This window comes from Zosterops lateralis (assembly GCF_965231275.1).
Source record: "Zosterops lateralis genome assembly, chromosome: 3".
Classification (NCBI taxonomy): domain Eukaryota; kingdom Metazoa; phylum Chordata; class Aves; order Passeriformes; family Zosteropidae; genus Zosterops; species Zosterops lateralis.
Window position 1 is genome coordinate 6981822 of NC_139764.1, and position 23416 is coordinate 7005237.

The following is a 23416-nucleotide window of genomic DNA, read 5'->3' on the forward strand; positions in this document are numbered from 1 at the left end:
ACCTGCTGCAAAATGACTTCATGATCTTTAAGCCCTAAAGCTTTCTACTTTAAGGCACCCAAACACATCTCTGGCTAAAAATGTTTGGTTGTACAAAGGTGCAGCTGTTATCTCACTCCTCTTTGTTCTCTCTGGTTTCTTGAGAGAAGATGAAGCGAAATGCAGGGACAGGTAAGGATGTCTCACAAAACACGTAGAAGAAATGTAGCTTCCCATTCCGTAAATTACTGTTACTCTGCTCACCAGCTGCCTCTTATGATGTTTTATTGATGAATAAAAATGGTGTCTGAGGCAATAGAATGTCTTGCATCTTACAATACTGCCAGTTATAAAGATGTCTCCTTGAATAAATTTCACAATTAGAAAGTATTGACAAAAATATTCAATCTTTTTTACATCAAAATAAGCTCAAACATCTGCTGCCAAGTCAGACAATATCAACTAATCTTTTAAAAGTATATTTTTATTATACTGACAGATGCATGGCTGCATGACATAGATGTCAATTTAAGTTACTAGTGCCATTAATACTTGACAAAGACATGCTCCCAGAAGAATTTATGTTCTTAAATTGTTGTCAGATGAGTATATGCCAACAAAAAGTAACCAGTTAGTCAGCTATGTTTTTAACAAAGCTAAAAGTGTGTTATCTCCAGAGATATCACAAAATTTGCTATTCACATCTTTCCTCTTCTCTAAATTCCTCAGAATTGACAGCAGAAAAAATAATCCTGTGCCTGCAAAAACCTGTTTAATCAACCCGTACATACATCCTTCTGCACTTTCTGTATGTTCTGGCTGGCAGATTCTCAGTTTCGTATGAGGTGAACTTCTTCAGCATTCAATTGCTTTCCTCTAAATTTCAAATAACCTTACTGTTTGGCCAGAATGTTGTTATAAAGAGAACAGTGATGAAAATATTAATGCCACACCAGAGTTTCTGGTCTGCCTATTCAGTCAAAAAAATGTTGGAAAGTGATACAACGTGACTGATTTAGAAGGCTGAGATTTAAAACATTGATGTCCAGTTCTTACTTGTTAAATGTGCTGGTATATTCATTATTAAAATTTGTACACTTTAGTAACCTGAGCTTTCATTGTGGGTATTCCATAATGAGCAAACTAAGCTTACTTTAAATTCTTTCCTTCCAGGTCTTTTTTTTTCTTTACTTTTTTTCCTTTCTCTCCCTGCACTCATTTTTTGGAAAGAATTTTGTTTCTTAAAGCAAGAGTTGAATTCTCAGGGTACAGCAGACCCTGAGAACCCAGTTCACTGGGTTTATTTACTAGGGCTGTCCTGGTGCTGTTAAAAAGCATATATATCTAGTCCATTGAGGTTTTTAAGTCATTTGAAATACTGAATTTCTGGTTGAATCTGGGGCTATAAACATCTCATTAAGGGCTAAATTGTTATCCTTAGCCTTTGGATACTGTTTTTTTGTGGAAGTGATTTTTTTAGAGTAGAATTTTTTCTTAGAGATGTGGCTGAACTTTGTAGAAACACTTTTTCTGCTAATGGTCCAAATGTCCCTATTAAAAAGAAACCCAGAGCTAAAGGGCTGAAAGCCATCCTAACACTTCTAGATGTATTTCTGTTCACTGCACTGAGACAGACTGTGAAGATGAGATCTGTCTCTCATAATGCAGCATTCAAATCTCCTTTTAAAGCAGTGGTGATGTACAGCATCTCTAGAGCTGTAAATCTGTGTGATTGTGAAGCCACTGTTTAAAGGACACCACAGGAACTGGTCCCCAGATACGGTGCTCTTATTTTTTTTGTTTGTTTTGGTTGGGGGGTGCTTTTTTTTTTTTTTTTTTTTTTTTTTTTTTTTTTTTTTTTTTTTTTTTTTTACTGAAGCCTTTGTTACTGATGTAGGCAAAAATGTTTAAGATTAGATGAACTCTCACCTCTCTTGCCTCTTGCCAGTGATGTTTTGGATGGAGCCTTATCTTGTATTTCAGTCAGGCATGGCAGTCTGTAGTCTGCTGGCTGCCTGACCGTTCTGTGTATGTATTAAAATAATATTTCAAGTTTGTGTTGTGAATAGATTTTCAGAGTTAATGGCCAGGAGTCTATTGTGGACTATAGTTTTTAAGGAGGCAATTTCAGAGAGTTTGGGCAGGTCACTTTGAAAGGGGAGTCTGAAATGAGGTGCAGGAATTCTTTACTCACATTTCTTTGGACCCCCTCTTACTCTTGTTTGCTTTATTTTCCTTTGCCTTGGTAACTTGGTAGTGATTCAGTCTTCTTATTTCGTCCCACCCCAATTCTCCTGTACCTTGACAATCTTGTGCAGCTCTGGAAAAGAGAAATAAGGACAAGGGGGTTAGCCAAGATGGATTTACAACCTGCAGTCATAAAATTGTGGAATCATAGTGATTTGGCTTGGAAGGGACCTTTAAGAGCATCCCATTCCATCTGTCCTGCCGTGGGCAGGGCCACCTTCTACTAGATGAGGTTGCTCAGAATTCCATCCAGGCCAGCTGGGAATGCTGCCAGGGGTGGGACACGCACAGGGTGTAAGGTTGGCCATGCCCTGAGTATAACCCGTGGGGCAGTTCAGACCCTGTCAAGCTGGGAGGTTAAAAACTTCCTGAGACCTTCTGCTGGTTGCAGCAGGAGCAGCTTCCAAAGTGTTTTCCAAGACTTGATGGTTTGGGAGCTCTGAGGGACTGAGAGGAGAGGCCGTGCTTGCTCCAACATCACAGCACGTGGTGCAGCCATGGGGCTGTGCTGACCTCTGGGTGGGAGAAGATTCATTAGGTGCCAAGTGACAAGTTACTTCTGTAGTGGTAAGGCTTTCCCGAATATGGAAAGAGACTGTGTGCTTTATTGGAGCTTTCAGGGAGAGTCTGAAAAATCTGAAAATAAAGATTTTTGCTTTTTTGACATGTTATCTTTCTAGAAAAGGAACTGTAGATATAAATCAGTCCTGTTCTTTCTTGGAATCACAAGAAAATGATTTTCCTTCTATTATGCAAGCAAAAGTTTTTTTTTTAAGAGAGTGCCTGTGAATTATTATTGCATTTTCAATAGCTGTAGTAGATGCATTGCAGCCAAAAATCCATTTGAACTGTTTTTACTGTTTCTATAGAGAAGTATGTGGTGATGACTTACATGTTATTAAGAAGTTTTTGGAAAGTATTGGCAAGATGAACATTGTCAGGAAAACTTAATGAGAGAAACATAATTCTCTGAGAAGCCATTGAATGAAAGTTTGCAATGGGGATGTTGGCTGGGTATCCAAAGAAACTTTCTTTAGTACTGGAAACTTTGGTAACAGGTTTTAGCTGTGTGTCTCCAGTCTCTTGAACATAATAACTGAAATCCTAGAACGTGACTCATGTAAGGATTAGAATAGTTTAATTGTAGGTGTATTCTACAGTGCTAAAAAGATGAGCTGGAATAGCAGGCAGATGACATTTGGTTCCTTTTAGTTTCTTCTGATAAGAACTCTGCTGATTTCTATAGCAGATAAGTACTTTTTACTGCAGGGATAGTGATGTTACCTGGTACAGGAGGTCTTTGGAAGCAGCTGTAAAAATATGTGAGGCTGGTTTTATTTGTTTCTTTGTTTAATAGTGAATTTCAGTCAGGGCAAGAATAAATACAAATATAGCAAGATTGTTGTTCTTTGCAACATGTCTGCACACATTTATTATTACCATCATTGTATCTTTGTCAGAGGCAATATATAATGGCAGTATTTGTTCCCTGCTAGCACTTTACAGAGAGGATAGCCAAGAGATGTTCATCACTTATAGATAATGGTGGTGTTGTTTTTTAAAGTTTTCCATTTTGTGTCTGTCACTCCAACCTTTCTGTGTCTCCAAACAAGCACTTCTTTAAAAATGGCTCCAAATCACTTTGTTTCAGAAAAAAAAAAAAGGGGTTTTGTCCCATTTTCCTTTATCTAATGTTCCAGGGTATTAGAACCAGAGTTGGATGAGAAAAATGCACGAGGACACCTCTTTAGGTCTTGATTTCCATGATTCCTCAGAGACTGTAGGACAACTAATCCTAGGATGAGTAAATAATTAGTTTGCTTTGATTTGATATGGTCAGCTCTGCTGGATACAAAGCTACTTTTTTTTTTTTTTTTTTTTTTTTTTTTTTTTTTTTTTTAAGAACATTGTATTTTCACTAATGTAGAAGTACTTAGTGAGTAATGTAGAAGTACTTGGGAACCCAGATCTTGGCTGTGATGGAAAATCTGGCTTTCTGATGAAGGCAGTTTTACTGAAGTGTCAGGGAAAGATGCCTGCAAATGTTTGAGCTCAAAATGGATATTAAATCAAAGGTGTTTGTAGAATATCTGATAAAGAAGAAAACAAAGATAATTGTCACTTTATGTAAAACTCTCAAGAAAGTGATGGAAAAAAACCCCAACAGCAGGGAATTTGCTGTGTACAGACTTCTACTGAAGAAGCAGAGGAAAACAGTATAAACAGTAACATACAGAAAATACCTAATTTATTCTGTATATCTTGCTATATACCCTTGTCCTGGAGCAGGGCATGGTTTGGGGTATCTGCTCTTTAGTCATCAGGAAATAATAAGAAATACCTGTGGTATCTCCTTTATGGTCTTACTGTGTTTTAAATATATTCTCATACAACAAGGATTTGTTTCCCACACATCTAAAGGACAGGTTTAGAAGCTTAGGCATTCCTTCTGTTTCTGCCTAGGCAGTGAAAGGAAAATATTTGGCATGACTCCAATTGTGCTAGCTTAATTTGAAGGACCATCTTGTATCACCGTGCTCTGAAAATTGCTTTCCATAAGTGATTTATCAAGTTCTGGCCTGGGTAACTGGGTGGTTACAGTGCTGAGTCAATTAAGCCTGCTGAGGGAAATCCCAGCTCAGTTGCTCAAACCCTTTTACATCAATGGAACCAGGATTTCTCATCGTCATCCCTGGAGGTCCCATGGCGTAGAAAACAAGGAGAGATAATCAGAAGTTGCATCAAAAGTCTATTTAAGTTTCTCTACAATGAAAATTTTGAATTCATTTGGTAATCACAAAGGAATACAGTTTATAGAATTATAAATGCAGGATTGTAATTTCATAACCTATTCAACGCCTTAGCTTTAGTAATTGTATTATTGTTTTATTTATTAGCTTGCATTTTCAAAGATATTGCAAAGGTAAAGATTGTAATTGTAGTTTACAATAAGTGATTGTTTTTGCATGAAATGTTTTCGGGTGAGGGAAGAGTAGCAAAGTTACTGAAACAATGGAAAATCTTGTGAAACATCTTTTGTTTTGGTTCCATGTATATTTAGGAAGCTCAATGCTAACAATTCCCTTTTTGTTTCTCTTACAGCTAATTCCAGCCTTCTTGGAGGTGGAGGAGGTGAGTCTCTGCTTAATGCTTAATTCATTCTTAAACAAACTTGAAATAAATGCTGGACCAATGCAGAGGTTAGTTGGTTATGAAAGAATATTAGTTTAAAAGCTGGAAATACAAATTTATTAGATGGAAAACTTCACCAAAGTCGATAATCTTTCCTATCATCAAGAGAGAAGGTTTGCAACTGCTGCTGAATTTGGTTTCACCTCTGGGTCAGAGTAGGGGCTGACACATGTGAGGCTGACTGAAACATAAAGGAACTGCTGCCTTATGCTGTGTTGTGTTTTTAAGTATTTAGGCTTTTTAATTTACCCCAGGGGACTTGCAAATGTGTGATTAATAAAGAATTTTAACAGAAATGCTGAAATATCAAAATACAGTAAAATGTAATTTTAATAAATGAGTGGGGCTTTATCTTTGTGCATTTTTAAAATTTTTTTTTTTTTTTTTTGGTTTAAACTTGGTTGCTTATCTTACTCTCTTTGCCAAAACAGTCAAGTGGATTTCAATACAAATCTTTGGTGCAGGTCAGAGACACTACAAACATCTCTACTGGTAAGGCAGGGATGCTCAAGTACATATCATTGTATTGCTTCCAAATACATGGATGCTGTTTTATTTCAGTAGATTGATGCTATTTTACTTTTCTTGGTGTTACTGTAATACTGTGGCACGTCAAATACACATGAATGGTAACAATTCAGGAAAGACAAACCCATAAAGAGCTTGATCTCAGTTTTCAGTGGCTTTCCCTGCCACCCAGAGGGAAGTAAGAGAGCTCAGTTCTGGAAATTTCACAGCACAGGAGCAGTACAGGCAGCAACTAATCTTCCTTCCTGGTGGGAGTTAAAAGAACTCTGATCAGAGCTTACATATGTAAGGGTAAAGGAAAGGGCTCTGTAAAAAGACAGGAGATCTCTGTTGCTTGTGAGGCCACAAGATAAGTCGTCAAAGCTTTTGTTTTAACTGAACAAACAGATCTTATTTTGGAGTATGGAAAGGTGCTTGACTACTAAATAAAATCATCTAAATAAAACCATTCACGTTCCTCAGCTCTGTGTCTGGACTTTTAAAGTACAGGGCAGCCTTACCTGTTAATCCTGTTGGATTAATCTGTTTCTTTTGATTTGAGTTAGTTGTTTGCAGTATACCAAATTTTTCTTTGTTTAAAAGATAATCCTTTAGGAGGTAATCCTTTGCTAGCTGTTCCTGTTTTTGCAGAGCTGTTCCTGTACCTCCTCTCCAGCACTTGCTCCCAGCTGGTAGCATCGAAAAAAAAAATAAATCAATGCAAATGTTCAAATTCCAATCAGGTTCCCGGAGCACTGCTGCTGCTGAAAGGATTTGGCTATTAACTTTCTGTGTTATTTATTCAGCTGGACTGTACTTCAGAAGTTGATGTCTGTTCAGTGTGGCCCTTGATAATGTGGCTCTCCCTTTGCAGCAGATGGGGTGAGCCTGTGCTGTGGGTCAAGTTGGGATTTCCCTTGTATTTTATGGGTTAAAAGTGGCAATTAAAAATATGTTCTCTCCCCTCATGGCAGGCTGAGGTGATGGCAGCCCAAGGTGCTGCTGCCCCTTCTCCTCATCTTCTTCTCTCTCCCTCCCTCCTTTGCTCCCTCTCTCCTCCTGCCCTGACATCTTTTGGGGCTTTTACTGCCGTTATAAAATTCTCAGGGCTGTGAGGAAGCTGCTGTGGGAGGTTGGATTTGGACACCAGTGGGTTCCTCCAGGTACAGGTTGCTGCAGCCCCCATGGCCAGAACCCCAATCCCACAGCTTTTGATCTCTGCTGGAAGGTTAACAGTGCACCCTCCTGCTCGTGGATCAGGCAAAATACCGAATAGTTTGGTATATAAAATACCAAATTTGACCCTTTTATGGCTTAGAGAGTGACTGCTCATGGCCGAGGGGGCTGTGTTTGTGGAAGTGCCATCTGGCACCCATGGGTAGAGCAGCTGATGTCCTCAGAGCACACTCACCTGGGGCTTCCAAGTTTTCTGAATAAAAATCCTGAGATTTCATTGCTGAAGAACTCTAGATTTTGGACAGGCACCACAGGATGCATGTTTTGGAGGAGAGCAAGTGTGTGGAGTATATAAATGTCAGCATCCCTGGCCAGCCACAGGCAGATGGAGCCTGGAGCCCCTGGATTCTGGAAGAATAGCTTGGTACTCTCCACAGGCACTTTCATTCCCAGTGGAATGGTTGTGGATTTTAAATTCTGGGTGTATTTTTTCTTTTATCCAGAAGAAAGTGATGGTAGCATGCTGCGTGAAATATTGATAGTGAATTATTAAAACTTTATTATAAACGTAAACACCAAAGCCTTCTTTTGATTGCAGATGCTGAATATTTATGATAATGCATAATACCAGTGTAGTTTCTCCAATAATGGGATTCAGATCTCCTCGGTAGTGCTCGTTAATTTAATCTCTCTGTCACTGCTGGAGGTATGAATACATGTCTTAGTTTTACAGAAAATGAAAACTGGAAATTTCCTCTTGTCCAGGCTTATGCAACAGGTGTTGTGATTCTGAGCTGCTTTTGAGCTGTTCTGTGTTTGATATCTTTTCACAGCTAAATGCAAATTAATTGGAAATAGTTATTTGCACATCCTGATCTAATGCTTGGAAATTACTTTCTCTGGGTGTTAAAACCATTTTCTGGAAGAGACCTGCTCAGGAACTCAATGGGCAAGAACATTGTGGGTGAACATTGTGCCCTTGCTTGCGAGTTCAGGGGCTGTTGGTTTTGGGTGGCTGCTGGTCATCCCTGTGTCACTTGGGACCCACATCAGGGCATCTCTGTACTTCGATTTCCCAGAGCCAGAGCAATGGTTTGTTCTTGCAGTCCCCTTTTAAATGCCGTCTGTTTGTTTTCATGACCATTTGGAATGAAGAGATAAAAGCACAAAAGATACCAGAAACAATTTTTCACAGAACTGTTTAATCATAAAATCAAGAAACCCACAGTGGAGTCTTTAGTTAAATATAGATGTTGAAGGTTTCTTTCTGCTTTTCACATAACTCTGAAGTTTCCAGGATTTCATTATGAGTTTGGTGAGTGAGCCTTTTTTCTTTTTCATTCTTTACTGTTTTTAATAATTGATTTTTAATTAGGAAGCATATTTCACTTTCAGGGCTAGATTTATCACGCATTCAGCATCTCACTGCTCATAACTTGCACGGAGCATTATAACTTATTTGTGCATCATGTATTATTCGTCCCATTATGTTCAACAGTGCAAAGGTGAAAATTGTGAAGAAAATTACCTGCATTTGGAGGGAGTGAAGAAAAACACTTGGTATTTTGAGAAAAAGTAATCTCTTCTAAAAATGTGTCATGGATTTTGACTTCAGAAATCTAAGTGCCCTATTTTGCATGGCAGTGTTTTTTTCTTTACACTATTTTGCATTTGTTTCAAGGAATTAAAGCATATGATTTTATGTACTTTATTCAAGCAAAGTGAGCAAGAGCTGGGGCTTGTCCTCCCTTATGGCTTTGTCTGTGGAGATTTTTCTTTGGGTATTGTGTGCTGCTGTTCCCACCTAGCATTCAGTTATCTCCCTCATGGTTCGTTTTTCCTGTACTTGATTTGCTGATTGTATTCACATTTTTGTTGCATGCTGATTTCTGTATTGGCTTGATTTCTTTGACCTCAAATTGAAGGTATATTTAATTTTGGATTTTTTTTACCCCCATAAGATTTTGTTGCCTACGCTAGAATTTGGGAAGGAGACATCACCTTTTAGTGTGTGCTATTTATTATGAGCATAATTTCTTTCAGCTCTGTACTTAAAATGGGTAATTTTGTCTTGACAAACTCAGAGAGGTTATATTTGAGGTTATATTTGAAGTCACTTGGAAGCATCATTTACACCCAGTTTAAGTTGGTTGCCCTAGAAGATTTGTCTGCTTTTCTGTTTCTCTCCATCTTTCTCTTTTTTTTTGGCCAAGTGTAACTATTTTTTTCCATGGGCTTTTGCAAGCATGGAAAAAAATTAATTCCCATATAGCCATAAGTATTTTAGCATATCTTAAATTAAGACCAGACCTACCTGTCTGCCCTGCCAAGATACAGTTTGTAGGCCCAGTTTAAACAATTCTTATGGCATGGGGGACTTGTGTTCATGGTCACAGCAGGAGCTGGGTTTCTCTGTCCTTCATTGCGTAGACTCCATTTTGAACTTGGGATTTGCTGCTTTTATAACGGTGTTACATTATAATAGTGACAAAAAAGAGTGTTTTCTCTCAAAAGAAATTACCACAGACTGGCTTTTATCCTGGAGTTGCGTCCCTTCAAATGTGTCAGCTGCTGTTTGCCAGCCACCCTGTCTATTTGTCAATTAATTGTGAGCTAATGAGCTAAAAAATCTAGTGATTATCCAGTCAGTAGTGTCAGGAAGGAACAGCTGACACAAATACCTTGACATCCGTCCCCCTTAGCCAGGGATAAATTTTTATTGTCATGGCTGTGTCTTAGGTACATTACTCGCCATGTCCAGCCATCTTCTGATAGTTAAATCTCTAGCAAAAAAAAAAAAAAAAAAAAAAAAAAGACGTTTTGCACTTTCTTGATAGTAACTTGACATCAGTTTACCCAATGAATATTAATGACACTGAGAAGTGAAAGTTGTACAAGAGAAAACTGGAGGCAGGAATGAGACAAGTTGCAGAGCACCCTGTAGCAATGTATATAACAGCAGAAGCCTTTAAATTCCAGACTTGTCCTGCATTTGCCCATTCAGAATGTGTAACAGGAAGAAGACAAGCCTGTTTTGTCCTAAACCAGGCCTAGATGCTCTCTGTTTTGGATTTCACAGGGCTTGGGTTTGATATTTACATAATTTAAATGCAAGTGAAGCAGGGGTTTAAATCCAAAGTTCAGATTTTGTGCATGACGTGCGCACCACACGGAATGCATCCCGTGAGAGGGAGAAGAAGGAGTTTGGGAAAGGAGCACTGGCAGGATTCTTTCATCAAGAAAATAAGTGTTATTATTTTGTAATTTTTTTTTTTTTTTTTTTTTTTTAATGCCAGTCTGTTGGCATGTTCTTGTATCATGTCAAATGCATTTGTCAGATTGGGGCGTGCTCACAACAAATGGCTCCATGGAACAAATGTGCTTCATCTGGGATTTCAGCTATCTTCAAAAGCTCTCAGTTGCTTTGTACACTGCGGCGTCATAGCCTAGGTATGTAGATAATGGCTATGAAGGTACAAAGATTTTCCTGGTGAATAATGACCATGAGAAGAACTGATAATTTAAGGCAAATGGCCATTTCCCTTTGTTGCTAATTAATCCCTTTTTGCTGGGAGATTGCTGCTGCAATTCTGTAGGGCTGTTAAAGTGTTTTATCTCCTTTTACTATTTGCATGCTCTTCTTTTTCATCTCTGTAAATAGAGTGGGTTTGAGAGGGCTGAATCCACAAGTTCCCCCACTGTGACAGTGCATCAGCCAATTAAAATGTTAATATTTATGTATTTTTTTCTGCACAGCTATAATAGTTCCATTGGTAGGCCTGTAGCTCAAGGTAGACTGTAACCCTTTCAAGGTGTTTGGTTCAGCCCAAAATCTTGTTATTCATGAGCTTTTTGTTGTATCAGATCAAAGCAAATAGATTTCTCGGTGATTTAACATGTTTTATAGAATTTATTCAAACTTCCTATGCAAGCAAAGTTTTTCTTTTCTTTTCTTTTCTTTTCTTTTCTTTTCTTTTCTTTTCTTTTCTTTTCTTTTCTTTTCTTTTCTTTTCTTTTCTTTTCTTTTCTTTTCTTTTCTTTTTTCTTTCTCTGTGTATATATGTTTGGTTTTGCCTTCTGTTATTGCAGTGGAGTTTTAGTTCAGCTTTAAAAGAAAATTAGTGGATTTTCTCATTTCATAGTGCATCTAGAGATGTAACGATGAAAGCCCTATAAATAAATAAGCACAGTTTATTTCAAAGGACCGTTAACATAAACTGCTGTGGCTGTATTTAAAATGTGTGCTCTACTCTAGTTTCTTTTTTGTTTTTGTTAAAATATGATATATATTTTGCTCTTCGGCTAAATAGGGTGCCAGCTTCCTTTCTCCAGTCTTTTTATACAATCTTATGGGTAATAATCATAAACAGGAAGTCTCTGGATTGATTTTAAGTATTTCTCAGTTGTTGCCTAATTGTATCCTGCTAATTACTTTTTCCGAGCAGTTAGTTAAAAATAAATAAATTATGTTTTGCTATTTACAGGAACTGATACAGCTATGCCATCAGTTTGGGTTTTTCTGGTTTGTTTTATTTTTTTAAATACATGTTCAGCCTGTGATTGTTAAAGGGGTGTTTTGGTTCCAGCCAGTGATACAGAAGCATGACTGTCTGTTTTGTTCATGAAAATAATCTAAGATTTAGTCCATCCAGTCATACTCACTGCTCTCCTCAGCCTTTTAATATCACTGCTGTGTTGCCTTAATTGGGTGTTAGGAAGTGATGTTTTATTTTTCACTCATCAGTTACTGAGTGCTGAGTCCACAACACTCTGAACTCTCACTTAATTGTGAGGTCTCTTTCTGTCTCAGATAGACCATTGCACTAACTCTTCTCATTTTGATTAATTTCATTATGAGGTAATTACAGTGTTATGTACTCACAACTAAGGCATGAACACACACACTTCCTACTCTCTATTTATACATGATTTTCATATATATATACACATATATATGCCTATCACTATATATGTTTTGGACTTAATCTTGCAATTGGTTCATAAAGTCAGATTTAGCGTGTGTGTACATAAATAAGTGCATAAAAATAGGACATTAATTTTCTTCGACTGGGACCTTTAGTTCATGGTCATTGAAAATTTGAGTCACTCTTGATACAAATCCGAGGTGAAAAGGCAGGTGGTTATGTAAGGAATGTATTTCTTTAATTTTTCCTTTTTGTTTCATCTTGGGGCACAGAGCTGGAAATCTAGGAGAGAGGAGGATCACAAACCTTCCCTAAATGACAGATCCCACACGATGTATGAGGCAATTCACACACTTGTTTGTTACGTCAATGCAAGGAGGTCTGGAAATGTCAGCACTTTTCCCCTGTACAGACAGATAAATACCTGAATGTCTCACGTGTCTTGTATGCAGAAAACACAATTTTTTTATTTAACAAGGTGCTGCTCCGTCATCTTAAGAACCTTCTGCTGAGGCTCTCTTCCCATAGCTGAAGATGAGGGGCACAGTTGCCAAGGGAAAACAGGCTGGTGATGCCTTAAGTTTCAGCTGTCATGTTTTCAGGCTCTGTGCTGCCCATGGGTGCAGTTCTGAGCCTCATATTAAATGTTAGTAAGCTCTCTTCACAGCATGGGGAGACAAAACAAATCCTTTTCCTGCTGAAGACCAAGGACAACTTTCAGCCCCAAAAGCACAAACAACAGTGGACTGAAGAAAGAAAACAATAAGGATGGGACCTCACGACCTGAAGCTGGAATTGGACAATTAAACCCCAATATACAAATGGACCAAAACTTACAAAAATGTAAGATCTCATGACTGGTCAGCCATTTTGTGACCATTTTTAGTCCACCCTGGGTGTAGCCCTGGTCAGACCCTGTCCTGCCTAAGGTGGATCCTGGAGGCCTTTCAATAAACACCTAATTTATTCTCTGGCTCTGTTCAGTCTCTGTTCCAGGTCAACCTTCCCAAGGCATCACTGGGAGTGCTGGAAGAGACTCATGTCGCTGCATGTTGCAGTGAGAATAAAGTTGAGCATTTGAGTATGTACCAGTCTATGGTATGTATTGAGTATGTACCAGTCTACAGAAGATGGTTTTTAAAATTAAGCAATTGGTTGGCTTCCTTAAAGAAAAATCTGTAGATCGGGACATCTGTCAAAGTTGTTCAGTTTCATGCCGAACAATCTTGACAGTGCCCCTTTTGCTGAGGTAAGAATGAAGTGAACACGGCAGGAAAGACATGTTTTGTTAGGCTCAAACAGTGGGTGGTGATGTTTTTAAATCTGTTATTCAGAGGTAAGATCTGCAGCTATTTTCCTGGTCCTGAGGAGAACCAGGAAAGGAGGTCCTGTAGGAGGACCAGGCTACAATCAGGAGGAAAATGTGAAATGCAATTCAAAACATTTAGAATTGTTTTAATTGGTTTTGCAGGGAGGTATTAAAAGAAACAGAAGTGAAATAAAGGAGTGATGGAGGTACTTGACTTGTAGATATAGAGGCACTTTTGAATATCAACCTGTTTACAGAAGCTTTCATGCTGGTATGCCTAAATACAAAACAAAGTCCTTAATCAGTAGAATGTTCCTTAAAGGTATCTCTAAGCCCCAAGCTCATTAATTTCTACATCAAATGTGTATACAGGTGTGAGCATGAAGGCATAGAAAAATGGCACCAGCTGTTTGCTGATTCTTGTTGGTTATTCTTTTAAAATGTGCACGTTGAATAAAATGAGAAAATGGACATTACATGACTCACACCTCCCAGAAGGAAGGAGAAGATCGCTGTGCCGCTGTCTGCTAAAGTACTGACCCCAAAGGTCGGAGATTGGAGATTGGCAGCTTAATTCCCCACCTCCTGTAATGAAAAGAATTTACTATAGTTTCTTCTTTCTGTTTCTAATGAAAGCAATTACTTGTTAGTCACTGTATTTTCAAAGACAATTTTGAATAAAACCCAGGATTAAACTACAGAGACAAGGAAAACCCAAGTATTGAAATTACGGATATTACAGACAGAGTTCACAACTCTCCTCTTGCTGCACAGAATGAAGGAATATGAAATCAGGTCTGCATTCACCTCTCACCTTCTATTTCAGATTTTTTACTCTTTCTGCAGAGCTTCACCACTCATTTATGAATCGCTCTTTCCTGATCACATTTTTCCAAAGTTCTTTCTTCTAAGCAAAGCGCTTACAGATTATGATATGCAGCTTTTCAAAAGCCAAGAAAATCTCCAGCAGAGTAGATGGCAAGATAGTTGAGTCTTGGAAAAATCTGTCCTCCTTTGTTTTCAGTGTGCTTTTCTTCCTTCCAGCTTTAAGAGCCCTGTATCAGACAATGTGAAGTGGAATGGACTTGTGGCATAATACAGAAAATGAAATGTTGTGATTGGTAATGAAGGATTAAAACTCTTACATCCCTGGAACTGCTTTTTAAGAAACATTAGTGCAAGACCGGCATGTACAAGTCTGTCTTTGCAGTTGCTCATCTTTTTGAATTGATAATATTGGGTGGCAGTGCAGCTTAGAGTTGCTAATTTTCATTCTAATCACATATGGAAGACTACGAAGTAGACAGCTTCTGTGATTTAAGAAACAAATAAATACCTCCCTGCCCTTTCTAGGGCTTCAAGTTTAGCCTGAATGACTTTGTAGCAACAATTTAGACTTAATTTTTAAAGCCAGATGTAATAGGGAAAGAGTAACCTGAGATGTGAAGTGACCAGAGCCAGTAACTGCTGAAGATGGTGTTGATATGAAAGAAAACACATGGCAAACCTCGTTTCCATGAGCATTATTATCACAGAGTCTAAATACTCCACAGACCTAATTACTTCTTGAACAGAGGAGTAATGTTTTCTCCAGTTGCCAGTTGGAAAATGAGCCTAGGAAACAGTATGTTTTGCAAAAGGTCCATGTAGAAAAGAGCAAAAATCAGCTCCCTGAAGACAAAGCAAAAATGTAGAAAACCTAGATTGGTTTTGCAGGTAGAAATTTCGATTCCTATTTGGAAGGAAGACGAATTTTAATTTTTGTATAAGTGTTATTGGTAAAAACAGGATGATGTTTGGATAAAGGGAAAACATACTCTACTGAGAACAACTTTCTGACAATTAGACCTTAATTGGTGATGCAGCAAATTCTCTAAGGGAATGGCAGGACTACCAACTGGAAATAAGTACTGCTAGATAAACAATTCAACAGTAAGAGGAGAAAATCTGTATGTAGAACAAATGTGATGTATTTGAAGCTCCTACAATTGATAATTCTAAATACACAGAATTCACTGTTCTTACTTGGGCCTTTTTTTCATTGTGTTAGAGAAACACTGTTTATTTCTAATTTTAATTTGTATAGTATTAATAACAAAGTGTTTGAAATATTTGATGATAAAAATGTCTTTTGGATTAAGAAAATACCTAATTTTATGATCAATCAAATCTAGTCTCTCTCAACAGGTGGAGAATTTCAATGATTCTCCTACAAAAAATGCTACCTTATGATTATACATTATGCTACCTTATGTAGAAGAGTTGGAGTTCTTTTCTTTACAAATTCACCTATTTTACTTATTTTTCCTTCATGTTCTTCATGTAAATGCCTCATAATGCATAGAGTTTATAATTCAAGATCATTTTAAAGCTGATTTTTCTTTTTAAAATGATGGTTGTGCCATTTGGACTGGCAGATCTGTAGTGTTGTAGTTTTGGCTACATATACAGTAGCAAAGAACAAAATATTTTTTGTCACACTTCTGTTACAGTTCAGTCTGTTCCTTTTACATTATCAGCATGTTTCTCTGGGCTTCACAGAGGCATCTGCTTTAATTTTTATTGGGCAGGGCTGCAACTTAGCAAACTGGGGTAAGCTTCCCAAATAATTCACAAATGTGGTTGATTAAATCAATTATGTCTTGGCTGAGTGATCTACGAGCGTATTACACACACACAGAGCGTTAAAAGAATGTTATTAAGGTGCAAATCCAAGTACTTAAAGTTAGGAAGTGCCAAAATTCGAGTTGCCTGGAGGCTCACAGGCTCTATGCATGTGTGTATGTATATGATATTGCCTCTAACTGTACAACTTGACTGTTCTTCCAGCTGGAACATCCTCTCAGTCATCCAGGGTTTCCTTGTTGAACACGTCAAGTCTGGTCTGTAAACCAGTATTCGTTATGGTACTCACCAGTTTGGGATATGATTTGATAAGTAAATTAAAGATTTTGTAGGTAGTTTATTTGTCTTCCCCAAAACAATCGTGTTACCTTCACCAAAAGAAGAAGGAAAAAACCCCAAACCCAGAGATTAACATCAGAATTCTAATTTTAAGACCCAGGCTATACAGCAGGGGGCTGATTTAGTTGAAGAATGGAAGAAGTCCTTCTGTTTCCAAAATTAGGTCTGATAAATTGCAAGCAATTCTTCAAACTGGAACTTGTGTATCAGTTTAGGATGTAACACCAGATTATAAATCATTTGGTTGAAATGCACCTTGAGATTCACACCTTCTTTTCTACTTCTTGTTCCCAGTCCCACTACCTGCATTTTACAGTTTACTGCTCCCTTATTCCCATCCATTTGAAAGACTGCAGGCCTAAATTTACATATTAAAGAGGAATTGGGTTTAGGGAGCATTTTTACTTAGACAATTTCAAACTTTGGTCTTAAAAAGGTGCTTTGATGTGATTAAGGAGCAGAGAGCTGATGGAGAGAGGAGTGATGGGTGTGGAAACAAGTGTGGAGGGGAAGAGATGAGTGATAACTTCCTCTGCTGCTGGGCAGATGGTAATGTGAGACTGTGTTCTCAGACATTTGGGGTGCAGGAAGTGAGTGTCCCCTTTAACTTTTTACCTCACTGTTCTCTTCTAAAAACAAGTCTCCATGTCTAGCTAGGCACAGTTCCTCTCTGCTCCAGGCTTACCATCCCATTCTTTACTGGGAAATGGCCCATTTTTAGTCCCAGGCCAATTTCCCAGACTTTCACTCTTTGAATTTGTATGTGCCCTTTCATTGCCAGCTTTATTCTTATGCCATATCCTAATGACAGCTTTAGTCACCAGTCCCTCTCATCTTCAATCATATCATCAGCTTCTAAATGCAGATAGTGGCACTTCTTCCTTTCACCAGTTTGCGCTGGGATGAAGAGAAAAGTGTTCTGAGCAGGCAGTAATTTCTTAAGCCAAATGGATTCATTACTCAGGCAAATGGAAGAGAACTGCACATTTTAGAACTGCTGCAAGTGAAGGAAAGTTTATGAAAGCCTACAGTCGTGGTTGTCATTTTTGTTTATCTTCCCATCACAATTTTGATTTAAAATGTTTCATCCAGTCCAGCTGTACCACAGTTGTCACCCTGTCTGCCCTTCCTTTAGGAATGAAGGTGGTATTGTTGCTGTAAAAGGATAAAACCCCTGGTGTTACTCCCTTCTTTGTATTTCTTCACCCTTGATGGCTGAGCAGTAATTTCTCCATGGGGATTATTTGTGCAAGGATGGGGCCTCTGTTCAATCCAGATATAACCCAGCTGCAGTGGAATTTCCCCCCTCCTCTGGACTCACAAGCAATTAGCACTGCAGGCAGGGCTGGCCTGCCCTTGCAGGGAACAAAAGATGCAGCAGAAAGCTTCTCCCTTGAAATGCCAGCTGGACAAAGAATTGGAAGATTAAGCAGAAAATTATTTCAAGTCACTTTTTACAGCAAGGAAAAGCCACATGTCCATGAAATAAGACGAGAGCTCTTACATGTGTAAGTTTATATATAGATAAGTGGTGAGATGAGTCCCAAAAAAAGGGGTGTTCTTAGTAACACCAGGTACAGATAACAGTCATGTGTGAGCTTTGAAGGAAATTTGCTCTGATGACAGGTCAGTTTTTCACCAGGAGCTGGAAAATTGCAAACATATGATTATTCAAATAAGATGATATCTGCAAATAAGATATACTTGGCAAATACTGTAAAGTTCATATGAGATATTATTATCTTTCCCTTTGAGACTTGATTCAGCAGGAGCTGCTATGGGGTTTTTTTCAACATAAAGAATGTGGATGTTTAGAGGAAATTGTTTGATTATAAAGGAAAGAACTACCAATGCACATCAAATATTAAATAGGATTCTCTCTTTTTCAAAATTAGTTCCCAAATTTGATGCTATAAAATTTTAGCAGTAGTGGGAGAGCTCCCAGAAGACCCTTCATTATGTCTAATTATTACAGCATATGTGAGGCCATGGAACTCTTGGTTGCTATAGTTCCATATTTAATCAGGAAAAATACGTTTCATGGCTGCACAGCTGGGTAACCTTATGTATCTGTAGATTTCTCCAGAAACAATCTTATCTATAAACCATAATACCTTGATTTTCCTTAAAAATATCACAAACCAGGCTTCTTTCTTTTATTTTAAAATTTTTATTTCTTAGCTACATGGTAAGGTTTAATGACAGACCACAACTTTGTCTGGCGCTTCTCTGGGTTTCCTTAATAAAAGGAAGGGTTTTTTTACCTTTTGGGAGGAGAAATTGCAAGTTTTCATGTGGCAGCACAAGTATGGCAGAGTTCACACTCACCTGATGACAGCTTTGCCATCAAGGATAAAGGATATGACTGCACTTTCCTAAAAACAACCTGAATTCTTACTCAGGTGTTTTTCTCGTTTATATTATTTAAATCCAACTTATTGAACAAGTTGGATCAGGTCTCCTCTGAACTCTTACCAGAAATCTGTTTAAATAATATGTAGCTTTAGGTGCTAGATTTAGTTAAATATCTGTCCTGCCAGAGGAGACAACTGCCAGCAAGACTTGTTTGACTTTACAATTCCAGTGGTAATGTTTAAATTATTTCACAAACATGAACTATCCAGGAAGGCTGTTGTGGTCCCTAAGAGTTTTTTTGGGCAAATTAATGCCCTAAAATTCAGGGAGTATTTGTAGTTTATTAATTGAGGAAAGCTGATTAAATATATGAAGCATTTAAACACCCATTTTAATTCCTGACAAATTGGAGTCTCTTGGCATTTAGAGAACTACAGGCTTGCAGTGGTGTGTCCATTTGATGTGAAGTAGAACCTTTGGGATCACAAGTTGGTGACACCCATGGTTGTCTTTGGTCACACTGAATCTGATCTGTCATGGTGGTGAGACCTGAAGATTTGTGAGTACAGTTCCCCCAAAAATGGTAGAAGACAATTGGGGAAGTACTTGTTTGATTATAATTGTGGATAAATTATAATCATTCCTTTCCCTCGTGTGACTCTGCACACAGGCAGACCTTTAGCAGGTCTGGGAAGGGTGTTCCAGCTACTTTAAAAGATTCTATATATAATCAGAGGAAAGCAAGGCTCATTCAGATGGTATCACTTTTGTTTAGGTCACTCTTGGTGGATCATTCTCAAACTCCTCCTCACTTTTGTTTAGGTCACTCTTGGTGGATCATTCTCAAACTCCTTCTTGTCTTCTTGATTGTTACTTTGCAGCTTCCATAGGTAATCTTTTCAAGTTCATCACTACCTAGACCATCATGCCATTGAAACACTTTCCCTGAAATCTTATTTTATATCTTTTGGTTGTTGCTACAGCTTTAAGCCTGAAATGAAAGGATTCCTGTTGCTTTCAGCTGGGAGAGAAGCTGTCATATCATTCACTGCCTCATCTGTGAGCAAAGCAGGTGTCTGTGAAAGGATCAGGACACACAGGAGCTCTGTAGACTCATTAGTTTGTTCCACACCGCCCAATCTTTTGCTTTTGTAGCACAAAACATCTGTCAACAACAGTGCACCTGAATTTCTGGGGAGAAAGATGCCAGCAGTACTCCTGCCTGCTCCTTTTTGAGTAAATCTCACCTAGACGCAGTTGTCCTGAAATTACAAAAGGCAGCAAATCGCTGTCTCCTCCTCATCTGTGGGAATAAATCAGAAATGGGAGTTGTGGGCTTGGCATTTAAGCATTTCCATTTGTAGTGCACTGACAAACTAATGATGGTAATTTTGCATTTGTTACTACATGCCTAATCTAATTAAGTTTCTCTTAGGGTACAATTGCTGTTTTCTGTATTTAATTATGTAACCACCAGGTGCAAGTGTTAATAGTAGCTGAATTCAGAAGGCAGTCTTTTATCTTTGTACTATGCAAGAACTTTTGTCTGTATTTGCAGTTTCCAGTGAAAAAAGTGCTTACAATATTTGATTGCTTCAAGGAGTTGTAGTAGCATTTCTGACTGATATACATAGGAAACACTAATGAGGACTGAACACTTACATTACTCTTTATTTAGATGTGTTCAGAACCATTTATGAACTCTACATTTTAGGTTTCAGGTGTTGCAGCAGCTCAGACTTCCTTTTCCAGCTCTCCTGTTGATCTGACAGATCTGCTCCTGTCTGTTTGAAAAAGTCTGAGCTGTGTAGGGATCTGTTGTCTGAAGCTGAATTTCATGGAGTACTGGTAAAACTGTGACTTCTGTGACTGCCAGCCTGGCTCTGTGAACTTCTCTGTGAACTTTTTGCTACCATTTCATCAAAATGCTCGTTCAAACATTTTCAAAGAGTTTTCCGCAGAATTCTTTGCCTGCAAGAATAAACTCAAGTATTATTTTTAAAGCTCAAGGATCTGAGCTTTGAAACGATGTAAGAGTGTGCTTGGAGGCAATTGACTCTCAAAAGGTTTTGAAATTATAATGTTAATTTTTAAATAAAGTGAACAGGAATTGCTGTAAACGTTCCCACCTGCAGATTGGCAATTGTTTTAATCTACTAAGAAAAAATAAGTAAAGCTTGTATTTTCCAGCTTCTAGTTATTCATTAGTAATCCATAATTAGATAAATTTGGCATTAAGTGTAATAGAAAAATTAGAAAAATTATTGATGTATGTTTATTCTAAAGCATAAAGTACCCATGCAACATTCCCATTACTAATGGAAGAAAATTGTCTGCAGAAGCATTTTGTTTGTGAACAAGTATACATTTCTTAGTAGAAGTATGGCCTGGATGTACCATGAGCTCAAGCCTGCTGCCAGCATTCCATCTTCTCTTAGCTCCTTCTCAAGGTTTCATTCAAAGAAGGATTTTAAGCTGGCCATGGACCACAAGTCAGTGGTAGTGAACCAAAATACATTGCTTTTCCTTTAAGGATCCTGTGGGATCATTTTGCCTTGAGCTGTGATTTTACAGTTTCAGTATAGAAACATTGAAGTTCCAATTTATTCTGGTGCAAGAATGACAGTATCCATTGGTTTAATTCTACATTCCAGGTAAACAAGCTCTGTCTGATATATATTTTTTTAAATTAAGCTTTCCAGGGCTGTTAATGGTAGAGATTTCCCCCACTCCTGACATGTTTCTTAGAGACCTAAGTTATTTCAAGTTTAGTTTGTTTCTCACCCTTCAGGCCTTTACTTCAAGCCCCATTCCTTTGATGGTTTATCACAAAATTTGTTCAGAGGCTTCCATTTTTTTGAGGCAGTCTTTTAATTACTACTGATTATGCATTGCATCAAAGAAAAGTGGTTGAAAACTTGAAAACCACAAATCAAATATACATCAATGGCTTACAGTAATGAATGCTAACATACTGTTTCTTCAGAAGGAACCTGTTAGGGACAGAAGACCATGTTTCAGGTGATGTGAAAAACAGTAAGCTTGACTTCTGAGAGCAGCTTGCTGGAGTTAGTGGTCAGGTTTCATTAAAAATGAATTTTAAAAATATTAGAATAAGTATGTTTAGTATTAGTTCATAGGAGTCTTCAAATTAGTACCAGGATTAATTCTTTTTGGCATCAAGGCCTGACACTGATGGAAATAACAACTTTTCACTTAGTTCCTATATGCTTTTGGTTTTTGGATTTGTTTTTCCATTATTCCTATTCCAGGAGCTGTTTTTCCCCCCAGAAGTACAATGATTTATTTGGGTGATAACATGCAGGCTGTGGCATTTCAGAAGCTGTTATCAGTTTCCATGTAGGAATGTTCGGGAAAAAAAAGAAAATAACACTATCTTGCAAAAAATATGCTGGCCTCATTAGGTGCAAAAGTGTCTCAAATGGCCCTTAAGCAGCACTTTGGCTTCTCCATCTTCTCAGCATGAAAACATGTCTAAGTAAGTTATATTATTTCAGGACAGTGAACAGCTTGCTTCAGATCCAGCAACTGTGTTTATTCTTTGGTTTTGTTTTTTCTCCCAAGTGAAGAATGTCACTCTGCACTGTTTACATTTACATCTCAAAACAATTAAGCTAAAACAGCTTTGTAAGATTGGGAGCTGGCTTTCTCTCAGGGAGAGCTTTACATTCAGCTTCCAGAGTCATGCAGTAGATAGACTTATTTTTGTGAGGTTTTTATTTTTGTGGGGTTGTTTTTGGTTTTTTTCTTTTTTCAAGCTGGTGCGATTTCGTTTATGTTCCTCTTTCTGAAGATGTTGGAATGCTGTTGATTTTGAATTGTGCATATTGGTAGGAACACTTAGATGTATTTTCCGTATAGTGCTTTAATTATGAGAAGAACAACTAACTGATTTATTCTGTGTTTGATGATGTTTCTTATTATATCTTTGGGTATCTTACTGAAATTCGTTTTTCATGAAAAAGCAGAGTAGTAAGCAGTAAAAGCTTTCCAGTCTTTGATTACAGAACCAGGTAGTAACAAAATGCAGAGACTTGACTCCTCTTATTTTTCCATGTCCTTGTACTATATCCATCTGTGAAATAGGTGAAGAGCTTTTCTAGTCTGAACTGAACTTAATTTATGGCATAATTGTATTGTTCCAGTGCCTCACAGCAATACTACAATATGTGGAGAACTTTGAACAGCCCCAGTGTTGCCAAGTTTTAGGGCACCATCCTGCTCTCTTGTTTCGTCCCTTCCCCATTTCCAGATTTCATCAACCTACCACTTATACACTCACAATACGTGTTGAGTGGGCAATCCAATACTCCTTCACTCCCTCTTACAATAACTGGTGTTTCTTTCTCAGAAGACAAAGCTTTAAAAGTCATTTTGCCCCAGGGTGAGGCACTGGGGTGAAGATTTAGAAGTCTGTAAAGCTTAAGACCTTCTGAGCCTTCTTGTTTCTGGATCCTGATTCTGTTTGCTCCTTGTGGGATGAATGGGGATACCTGAGGTTTGAGTGACCTGCTTTATGAATAGAGTTGCTTCCTCTCACCATTCATTTGCAGGGGCAAAGCCCTGTTTTGGCCCAGAACACCCAATTGGATGGGCTGCATTTTGGCTGAGAACACCAAGTGGAGGGACTGGATTTTGGCCTAGAACACCAAATAGATGGACTGGATTCTGGCTGAGAACACCAAATGGATGGACTGGATTCTGGCTGAGAACACCAAATGGATGGACTGGGTTTTGGCTA

General features: G+C 38.1%; 1 protein-coding gene across 8 annotated transcripts in view; it reads left to right on the top strand.

Moving 5' to 3' along the window:
* MACROD2 (mono-ADP ribosylhydrolase 2) overlaps positions 1-23416 on the top strand; it is an 866413-nt gene that overhangs the window by 174776 nt on the left and 668221 nt on the right. For all 8 annotated transcript variants that reach the window (XM_083858375.1, XM_083858373.1, XM_083858372.1 and 5 more), the window contains exon 4: positions 5329-5358. In XM_083858375.1, the coding sequence (XP_083714501.1) occupies positions 5329-5358 (30 nt within the window). The remainder of the gene's footprint in view (positions 1-5328; positions 5359-23416) is intronic.